Genomic DNA, 11003 nt, shown 5'->3' with positions numbered 1-11003 from the left:
AGTTTCATAGCTTTGATGAAGACAGACACATATGAGAAGGATTTTAGTGGAGAGAGAACAAGGGAGAGGCTTTTGTGTTAATCACAATTGGCTAAGTTTAGCTGCAGTAACAAATAAATCCTGAAATCTCAGTGACTTAATACAATGCAAGTTTCTTTCTTTTTTTAAAATTAAATACATTTTTATTGATTTCAGAGAGAGGAAGGGAGAAAGAAACATCAATGAGAGAGAGAATGATCAACTGGCTGCCTCCTGCGTGCCCACTACCGGGGATCAAGCCCGCAACCCGGACGTGTATCCTGAACGGGAATCGAACCATGACCTCCTGGTTCATGGGTCAACACTCAGCCCAAGAACCAGGGAAGTGTTGTCTGAAGTGACAGCTAAGGAGGAGGAGGCCAGGAGCCGCACCAGGAGCAACACCAGCCAGGCACAAGTTTATTTCTTCCACATGAAAAGTCTGATGTGGGTAAGCAGTGCAGAAGTTCCATCAGGTGATGCCAGGGGCCAGAATCCTTCTGTCACATGTGGCCTCCCAGGCTTCGGTGGCAGGAAGAAAGGGGTAAAAGAGGTTCGTGGAATTTAACTGCATCAGTCCAGGAGTGACACCCTTCTCTTCACAGCTCATTGGCTAGGGCTAGTCACATGACTCTACCCCAACTGCAAGGGAGGCTTGGAAATGTAGGGAAACATGGACTATCTCTGTCACAGCATCCTAGGCTGAGCAAAAGTCATGTGTGTGAGAGGATGTTTGGGGATCAGCGCAAAGACTTAAGGATAAAGCCACGGTGCCTGACATGGACTCACAATAAAGCCCCAGTGACTGGCGTGTGTGTGTGTGTGTGTGTGTGTGTGTGTGTGCACGCGAGCACGTGAGATTGGATTTAAGTGCCTTTAGATAGCCTATTCAGTTTGCCCCAGTCCCCAACACTCCCTCTTGTCCTGCACTTAGCCTGACTCCCCACCTGGCCCCAAAGGCCCCTGGTTTGAGTCCCCAATCATAGCTTTTTGTCTTCATTTTGCCTTCCAGGTGACCCAGACAGTTGATTCATGCCACAGAACTGTGTTGATTACAAACCTAAGCCAGACCAGCTCTCTCACCAAACCAGGGTCCTGAGGTGGCCTCTCAGACCTATAGCTCCACCTCAGCCAGCTTTGTGTCATCCAGAATACCCTTCCTCTCTTCCAGGCCCCAGTTTCCCCGGGTGTCAAATGGGCTCCAGAGTCCCTGTTCCCCTCCCAAGCTTGTTCTGAGGTGGGGGGCAGTGGAGAGGACTTTTCATGGCCCCAGGGTCCCAGGTTCCCCTCTCAGCAGAGCTGGGGAGCTCTTAGTCCAGTCCCCTCTCAATGCTGAAAAGAGAAACCCCACATCAGCCGAGAAAGAACTGCAACCACAGAACTCCATGATTATCCAGACGTGTTTTATTATCATTAGGAGGATTATCATTGACAAGAAGAAGGTGTCTAGTAGGTTATGTTACAAGCCGCAACATCCAGAATGATATTTACATATTTCCACATACATGGTTATCCCACCACTTCCAGGGCAATGTTTACATATTCCCGCACACACTCACTCTGCAGCTACCACCCAGCACAGCACCACAGGGGGTCTCCACCTGAAATGCTTCCCCCACGCAGAACACAGCTGTGGGTCAGGTGCCGCCACCCACACACCCGCACAAACAAACAAACAAACAAACAAACAAAAACCCACCCAAGAAAACCAGGAACGGAAGGAGATCCTGGATTCTGGGGGCAACGTTTACATGTGGTGACTCCTGACAACGGGGTGAGGGATGGAAGCTGGATTTGGACATCTCCACTCCCATGGCACCCCCTCTTCACTGGCTGCTTGCCCCAGAGGCACTCTGCCCCTCTCCGGGAATACCTTAGAAGACACAGAAGGGTCATCATCTCAGCCAGGACTAAGGCAGGGGAGCCGGCCTGCAGGGTAGGCGAGGACCTCTGGGATGATCTGCCCCCTTGCCAGCGACATGAAATGAAGGAATATGGGGTTTTAGCTTATAGGATGGCCTTCTTGTGTCCCTGAAGGGGGGGAGCAAGCAAAGTCAGGGGTTTGGGTGTGTGCATAGAGGGGTGGGGGGCTCAGGTTTATGGTGAGGGACCTCAGGGTAAGGGAAAGAGGGGTCACAGAAGGATAGGGTGCACAGGACTCTTAGACCCCAAACTCGACTTCACAGGAAACTGGGCTCACTCCTCCAGGGGCTCCCCGGCCCAGGCCGCCCGCCGTCCAGGGTGCTGCCGCTTCTCCTCAGACCTCTGGCCCCTGCTCAGGTCATCCAGGAGCCCCAGCAGGAGGCTGGCCTGGCCGCAGTCTCCCTGGAGCCCACATGGGCCTCCCGAGGCTCTCTTGCCCGGATGCTGGCGTTTCTCAGGCACCAGCTCTCTCTTCTCCTCCTCCTTTCCTTCCTCCGCCTGTCCCCAGCTCCTTTGGGCCTTGGGGTCCACCAGCCGTCGGCCGGGGTGCTGCCTCTTGGTGAAAGCATACCCCAGCCAGAAGGAGGAGCGCCGGCCGGGGTGCTGCCGCTTCTGCGGGGCCACATCCCCTGGCCACTTGGCCGCACTCTCCCAGGGGCCTGGACGCTGCTGCTTGTGGGGCCCCAGAGCCCCTCCCTCTTCTTCCTCCCCTTCAGCTCCCTCTTCAGCCTCCTCCTCCCTTTTGCCTGGATGCTGACGCTTCGAGAGCTCGTTGAACTCAACATCCTGGGACTCTGTGGGAGGAAAGAGCAAGTGAGACATCCCCTGACCTGACCCTTGAGTGTCTACCCTAGCCTTCCTCCAGTCAAGGTAGGAATTCCTGCAGCGTCATGGCCTTGCACCTGTCCCTCAGGACTCACAGACACACGCACTCACACAGACGGTCAAGGGCATGGCTTCTGATTCCAGTCTCAACGCCGCCACCCCCTCGCGGTGTGACCATAAGCAACTCGCTTTAACTTCTCTGAGCCTCAGTTTTCTTTTGTGTACAACGAGGGGTAGTAGTCACGGTTCCTATCTAAGAGGTGGTGAGGAAGAACCGATCGTGTGGCAAAGTACGTGAAGTGCTTAGAACAGTGGGTGCCTGGCATTTTCCTCCCAGCACAGCATCTTCCCCCGCGGTGGGCATGTTTTCTGGGACATATTCCCCAGACAGAGATGCCAGAGAAATCTGGTCCCAGGAAAGGGTCAGCTCATGACCTGGCCGAGGGTGTGGCCAGTGAGACTTTCTCTGAGCAACAGGCTGGATGACCAAGTCGCCCCCTCTCCTCTGATCCAGTTTCCCCACAGCCCTCTCCTCAGCCTCCGCCTCTCGCCTGCGCAGCCCGGCCCGGGTCAGACCTGCCTCTCACCTGATTCGGGATTTTGATTTTCCGGGAGCCCAAGCAGCTCTCGGGCGTCCTCCCGTTGGAGGAGGGTGCCCAGGAGATTCCTGAGGTACAGGTACTGTGTGACCATCCCATCCTCCTGCTGGTCCTCCTCGGGTTGGGCTTGGCCTCCGGGGACACCGGTGAGGGTCAGGGTCAGGGTCAAAGCCATGGCGAGCAGCAACCAAGGGCCAGGCATCCTGGCGGCTGGATCAGGAGGAGAGAGAGAGAGAGAGAGAGAGAGAGAGAGAGAGAGAGAGAGAGAGAGAGCGCGAGCGAGCTCATAAGCGCGCTGCGCCCCCGTGCCCCAGGGAGCTGCGCCTTCTCCTTTCCGGACCCAGCGGGTCCCTGAGGCCGGTACAGCGAACCGAACCGGGGGCAGCAGGAGGGTCTGCCTCGCCCCGGGGTCCTCACCTGTCCAGCTGCTCAGAGCGCCTGCCCATGCCCAGTTCCGCTCAGAGTCCGGACCCGGCAGAAGCGCAACCGAGTGCCCGCGGCTGATCCCCCCCCCTCCCCCGCCCCCAAGTCCCCCTTCCTCGCGCCCACCTTCCGCCGGCGTCCTCATCCCAACGCCAAGACCCTATTTCTAAGGATACGGTCTGGGACGAGGCTCAGGAATGCAATTCTGACCCTAAGATCCCAATGCCCACGTTAGCACCGCCGAGGCTGCGGTGCTGAGGCCGCTCGGAGTCTAAGCGAACACTCCGCGTCTGACGTCGGGGTTCGGTTCCCGCTCCCGGCGCTCCCCGGACGCCCCGCCGGCCTCGCGGCGCCGGGACCTGAGGCGGGAGGCCGGGCAGGGCGGGCGGCGAGTCCTCCCTGCGATGCCCAGACGCAGGGAGGGACCTGGGGGTGCAGGGTGCCCGCCGCCGGGGTGCCCGCGCCGTGGAAGACGGGGCTCGAACCAGCACCCCCCCGGAGCTCCGAGGCGGCAGCGGCTTCTCCCCCCGGGGCGCCCTGGGGTGCGGGCGGGAGGAAAGGGCCCCCTGCCCCGGACCGAGGTGCTCACCTGTCTGGCGCGAGTTCCGCAGGACCGACCGGTCCGGGATCCTGGGGCTTCCTTCGGGTCCGGAGTTTCGGTCCGGGATCCTGGGGCTGCGGGTCCGGAGTTTCGGGGTCCGGAGGCGGCGGGGCGGTGGGTCAGGCGTCCCGGTCCCCGGTGCCCGCTGCTCCGCGGGGCCCGCGCTTATATCCGCGCGCGCCGGTGAGGTCAGCGGGGAGGGGTCGCGGCCGACGCGCAAGGGGCGCTGACGGCAGCGGCCCCGCGGGTACACCGCCCCCCTATCTCCCCTCCGCCTCCCAGCTCCGCCGGAAACCTGGGGCGGGCGGGGCGGGGACAGGGGGCGGGAGGGTGAGCTGACACACGACGCGGGATGGGCTGCTGGTGCGGGGTCAGTTCTGCACCCAGCTCTGAGGCCGGTTGTCTAAGGGGAGGGGACAAAGAGACCCAGAGAATCACACACAGAAACACACACACGGGAGAAAAGAGGAGATAAAGACAAAGACTGAGAGATGAATCTAGAGAGATTCAGAGAGACACACACACACACACCACGCATCAGAGAGTCAGAAAGACACAGAGAGAGACAAAGAGGCAGAGGAGGGGGAGAAGAGGAGGAAGGAAGGGGTAGAGTGAGAGAGGGAGAAATTAGGGTACAAGTGGGATCTGGGCTTTGGTCTTGACAGTCACCTCTGGCAAGTGCCTCCCACTCCCCGGGGTCTCAGTTCCCGTCGGTACAGTTGGGGGAGCGGACAGTGCTCAGGACACCAAAGCTGGCAGTGCGGGGGCCGCCACCAGTTCACAGGCTGTGTTGTGTGACTCCCACAGGTGGTATTTTTTTAAACCCGAATAACCAACATTTAAAAAATCAGGAGAATTTAGGTAAAATGTGGATGTAGGACTTCTCTTGAAAATCTCTTGGAGAAGAGGGGGTTTTGCTTGGCCAGGGTGGCTCTGTGCTTGAACATGGACCTATTTAAACCAGGAGGTCACGGTTAGATTCCTGGTCAGGGCACATGCCTTGGCTGTGATGGCGGTCCCGATCCCAGTGGGGGGCATGCGGGAGGCAGCCAATCAATGAGTCCCATCATTGATGTGTCTCTTTCTCTCCCTCTCAGAAATCAATAAAAACATACATTTTTTAAAAAGAGTTGGACCTAGACTTCCTCCTAACAACAGCCAGCTGGAGTTGAGCCTGACTGCCTCTGGTCACCATACTCTCCACCACTCCCTACCGTCTTCCAATGTGCTGCCCCGGTCACCAGGAAGGGACACTGGAGTTTGTGCTGGACTCAGAACCAGAAATCCATAGGGGTCCACGCAAGGGAGGGGAGATAATGTTGGGGGGAGAAAGGCACAGATGCCAAGGAGCTTGTCCCCAATCTCTCCCCAAAGTCACATGATACTTTGGGAGAAAACTCTGCTCCATCTAGTCCTGGGCACAGCCTCCAACCTGAAGCATCTAATGGCCCCCTCGTTGGTTTTGGGGACACGGACGTTAGCCAGGCCCACTTAAAGAGAACCACGTTTTTGACAGAACAATGTCTGTGAAGGTATCTCCTACCTCTGGACCATCTTAACATTATTCTGCCCCCATATCCAGTATTTCTTCAGCCTAATACTTGTATGCCCAGACCATGCTAGTGGTCTGGCAAGGCATTCCAAAAGTATTTTAACTATGGCTCCTTCCCCTGGTAGAGCACCCAACCTTCCTAACACATCCACCACTTCACTGCATCCTCACATCACCGGCAAGATAAACAAGGTAAAGACTGTTAGTCCCACTTTACAGGTAGGGACGCAGAGACCTGGGGAGGCAGAAGAACTCTGAAGGGTAAAGGAGGAAGGGAATTTTCAGACGACCAGCTAAAAAGTCCTCCCCTCGTTTTTGGATGAAAAAAACTGAGGTCTGGAGAGACGGCCTGATTGGCTTCCCATCTCCCAGGCATACTTTGTGCCCCCAAATTCAGATGATTGGCTGGGATAGATTGCAAATCTGAAATCCCAGGCTTGCTCTTCCAGTCAGATTCCAGAATTTGAAGAATTGCCAACCTAGCTGTTTAATCAGACAGACAGACCTGTTATTTTTTCACATACAATGGTGGAGGGGTAAATTGATACAACAACCTCTTTGGATGGCAACCTGGAAATTTAACACATATGTCCCCTCCCCAAGACAATTCTATTTCCGAGAATTCATCCTATAGATACCCACACCTACGCGTGAGGATGTGTACATAGGGTATTCCGTGTGGCTTGGCTTATAGAAGCCAGAATCAAAGGCCAGCCTGGCCGATGTGGTTTAGGATTGAGTGTGGACCCATGAACCAAGAGGTCACAGGTTCGATTCTGAGTCAGGACATATGCCCAGGCTTCTGCTCGATCACCAGTAGGGAACATGCAGGAGGCAGACGATTGATGTTTCTCTCTCATACATGTTTCCATCTCTCTATCTGTAAAAAAAAAATCAATAAAATATATATATAAAAGAATGAGGCTGTTCCATGTGGACAGATATGGAACAAGCTCTAGGAAAAAGTTAAAAAAAAATTTTAAAAAAAAGCAGAGTGGAGAACAATGTGCACATCATGTACATCTGTGTGGTGGCCTGGGAGATGGACTGCTCATGCAGAGACTCTGTTGGGTGTACCAGTACAGTACCGAAGGAGTACTGGGGAGCCCAGACAGGGGAGGATAGTGCAAGGGAGCTCGCTTAGCACTGTTTGTTTTTTGTTTTTTGTTTTTTTATATGTGCAGCCTTACCTAACCACAAACCAACGAACAGCACAATTAATTAATTAATTAATTAATTAAATAAAACAAAATCTCTGAGTCTGAGACTCAGGAGTGATAACAGTGGATGGATAGCCGAAACTGGTTTGGCTCGGCATGCGGACTGAAGGGTCCCAGGTTTGATTCCGGTCAAGGGCATGTACCTTGGTTGCAGGCACATACCCAATAGGGACTGTGCTAGAGGCAGCTGATCAATGTTTTTCTCTCATCGATATTTCTAACTCTCTATCCCTCTCCCTTCCTTTCTGCAAAAAATTTAAAAAAATATATTTAGAGAGAGAGAGAGAGAGAGAGAGAGAGAGAGAGAGAGAGAGAGAGAGGATGGATAGAAAAGCTGCCTGGAAAGGGGTGAGGTAGCTGGAACATTGCCCCCGGCTGCACTCATTTGATGCACTTCCATAATCAGGGATTTGAGTTGCCCATTAGGAGGAGGGTTACTAGACAGATGGGTGGGTGGGAGGAGAGGCGAATGGGAGGAGGAAATGGAGTTCCCAGGTGGCTCAAGGTTCCAGAGAGGATGGCAGAGGTCTCTGAAGTGTGCTCAGCAAGCCAACTCTCCCTCCCTCCTTCCTCTCTTTTTCCCTTTCTTCCTCCTCCTTTCCCTCCGCAAATATTCACTGAACTCCTAGTAAGTCGCAGGACCTGTTCTAGACCTGGGGCACTGTAGTAACCACGTCTTTCTGACACTTTGACCTTTGGGGTCCTGCTGACTCTGGAGAGACTGCCAACTCCCACAGTTAGCCGATTCCTAGAGATAAGTAAAGAACCCATATGCAAACAAACCAATTGAGAGCCCACACACCCTATCTCTTGCCTAATCACCCAGGGCCAGGGATCAGGCAACCAGGGACAGCGCCTATGCCCCGGAGCTCACTGAAATTGTTGAAACTAGATGATCTGGAACCTTCTGACCCCACCTGGCCTGTTCCTTCCTGCAGAAAACACAGTAAAGGCTCTTGCCCATCTTTCCCCCCACTCCCTGCTCCCTCTGCCTCCAGATAGACCCTGGTGCTGCCCCGTGTGACCCTGCATGGTGTGGTTTGCCCCCTCCTCTTAGGAACTGTGAGTAATAAACTACCTTTTCAATAGTAGCAATCTCCTGATCAATTGGCCTCATCATGCCTAAATAATAATAAAACCCACATTTAAAACAGGGAGCTGAGCCGAAACCTGTTTGGTTCAGTGGATAGAGCGTCGGCCTGCAGACTGAGGGGTCCAATGTTTGATTCTGGTCAAGGACATGTATCTTGGTTGCAGGCACATTCCCAGTGAGGGGTGTGCAGGAGGCAGCTGATCCATGTTTCTCTCTCATCGATGTTTCTAGCTCTCTATCCCTCTCCCTTTCTCTCTGTAAAAAAAATCAATAGAATATATATATATTTTTTAATATATTTTATTGATTTTTTACAGAGAGGAAGGGGAGAGATAGAGAGCTAGAAACGTCAATGAGAGAGAAACATCGACCAGCTGCCTCTTGCACACCCCCTACCGGGGATGTGCCCGCAACCAACGTACATGCCCTTGGCCGGAATCGAACCCGGGACCTTCCAGTCCGCAGGCCGAGGCTCTACCGCTGAGCCAAACCGGCTTCGGCCAATAGAATATATTTTAACAAAACTAAACAAACAAAAAAACAGGGAGCTGAACCCTGGCCGGGTGGCTCAGTTGATTTGAGCGTTGTCTCATACACCAAAAGGTGCATTCCCAGTAAGGGCACATCCCTAAGTTGCAGGTTCGATCCCCATTCAGGACAGAGAACATACGGGAGGCAACCATAGATGTTTTTCCTTCACATCAATATTTCTCTCTCTCTCTCTCTCTCTCTCTCTCTCTCTCTCTCTCTCTCTCTCTCTTCCTTCCTCTCTCTCTAAAATAAATGACAATAAAAGCATATCCTCAGGTAAAGATTAAAAACAAAACAAAAAAAAACAGGGAGCTGAGAGTTGAGTCCTTATGTGGCACATATTTTTTAAACTTCTTTTTTCCCTCTGACAATACAAATGTGTTTGTACTTTAGTTGCTTATCAGATTAATACTGCTATGCTCTTGAAAATGAATAATGGGATAATTTAGTGGTGAGTTTGTGCACTAATTTCTAACTTCCAGTTCCCATCCCCACTGCAACACACACACACACACACACACACACACACACACACACACACACCCCTTCCTGCCGGAGATCTGCTGAGTTATTGGGTGGACTCTGATGTTTCAGACCCAGACACCCCTAAATTCTCTCTCAAAGCCCCTCTGCTTCCTGTTCTTTGTCAACCCTGAGCTACAGAAGGGCCTGAAGCAGCCCCTCCCAGCTTACCTTTAATTTTTAAAAAAAATATGTTTTTGTTGATTTTAGAGAGAGATTAAGGGAGAGGACGGGAGAGAGAGAAACATTAATGTGAGAGAGAAACATGGATAGGCCATCTCCAGCATGCATCCCTACCTGGGATGAACCTGGAACCCAGGCATTTGCATATGACTGGATGGAACTGGGGACACGGCCCCTCCATCCCTACTTATCAATCCCTCTCCTGGTCCCCCAACCCCCCTGAACAGGATGACGCCCAAACCACTGAGCAACACCTGCCAGGGCACCTCTTTTCATTATGGTATTTTTTTAATTAAGATTTTTGAGATCATTATAGATTTACATGCAATTATAAGAAATAAGACAAAGATTATGGGTGCTTTTCACCCATCTTCTCCTAATGGTTATGTCTTGAAAAACTATATACTACAATATCACAACCAGGATATTGACACTGATACAGTCCTCTGACTTTATTCTGATTACCCCAGTTTTACTGTACTCATTTGTGTGTGTGTGTGTGTGTGTGTGTGTGTACATGTACACTCACATGTGTGCAGTTTGTTCTATGTAACTTTATGATGTGTAGGTTTGTGTATATATGACATGGTGGCTTTTTAATTTTAAAAAAAGGTACCTTTTATATACTCAGTTCTTACCTTTGTAGTCTGCTGTTATTGTCCAAAAAATGAAGGTCTTCTTTTCTCCAAGATCATAAAACTATCTCAGGAATTCAGGAAGATGAGTTCATTTTCTGTCTGCCCTTTCTCCATAGAAACCTGCTCCAGGAATCTCTCTATCCACAGATTCCCCTTACTTACCACTTTCATTGATGTCGAATCCACTGGAAATGTTGCTGTTCTCATTTCAATCACTGATTTATTTCTTAAAAAAAAATACATACATATATATATATATATATATATATATATATATATATATATATATCACAGAAAGGAAGGGAGAGGGATAGAGAGTTAGAAACATCAATGAGAGAGAATTATTGACCATCTGCCTCCTGCACACCCCCTACTGGGGATGTGCTTGCAACCAATGTATATGCCCTTGACTGGAATCGAACCTGGGACCTTTCAGTCCACAGACGGACGCTCTAGCCACTGAGCCAAACCGGTTTTGGCTGATTTATTTCTTTATTCAACAAATATTTCCAGCATATGCACAGGTGGCAAGCATAGTCCAGACCCACGGTGCACAATGGTTATGGGTTGGGGTGGTGGACAATATAAGAAAAAGGTGGGAAGGGGTCAGATCCTATGGCACCTTGTTGCCATGGGGAGTAAGGAGTTTGGATTTATTCCCAAGACAATGGGAAAATAGAGGGTTTAAGGCAGAGGAGAGAGGTGATTGATTTAATCTCTCAGACTAGCCCTCTGGCTGCTTGGTGAAGGAGGAGTGTACAGGGGCAAGGAGGAAACAGCTAAGCCAACTGAGAAGCCTCCAGGAAACCCTTGCCCCAGCCTCCCTCACCCTGCTCTGCCCACCTCTCCTCTCGGGCTGTCGCCCTGCTCTGCCT

General features: G+C 51.9%; 1 protein-coding gene across 1 annotated transcript; it reads right to left on the bottom strand.

The window, feature by feature from the left end:
* Positions 1-1405: 1405 nt before the first annotated feature.
* TRH (thyrotropin releasing hormone) lies at positions 1406-4695 on the bottom strand. The gene is made up of 3 exons (XM_084902480.1): positions 4378-4695; positions 3354-3575; positions 1406-2735 (listed from the first exon to the last, which is right to left on the bottom strand). The coding sequence occupies exons 2-3, from the start codon at positions 3565-3567 to the stop codon at positions 2215-2217; spliced, it is 735 nt and encodes a 244-aa protein (XP_084758606.1). The 5' UTR covers positions 3568-3575; positions 4378-4695; the 3' UTR covers positions 1406-2214.
* Positions 4696-11003: the final 6308 nt, after the last annotated feature.

The sequence above is a fragment of the Pipistrellus hanaki genome (genome assembly GCF_964339955.1).
Source record: "Pipistrellus hanaki genome assembly, chromosome: 13".
Taxonomy (NCBI): domain Eukaryota; kingdom Metazoa; phylum Chordata; class Mammalia; order Chiroptera; family Vespertilionidae; genus Pipistrellus; species Pipistrellus hanaki.
This window is presented reverse-complemented; position numbering and strand designations above follow the sequence as displayed.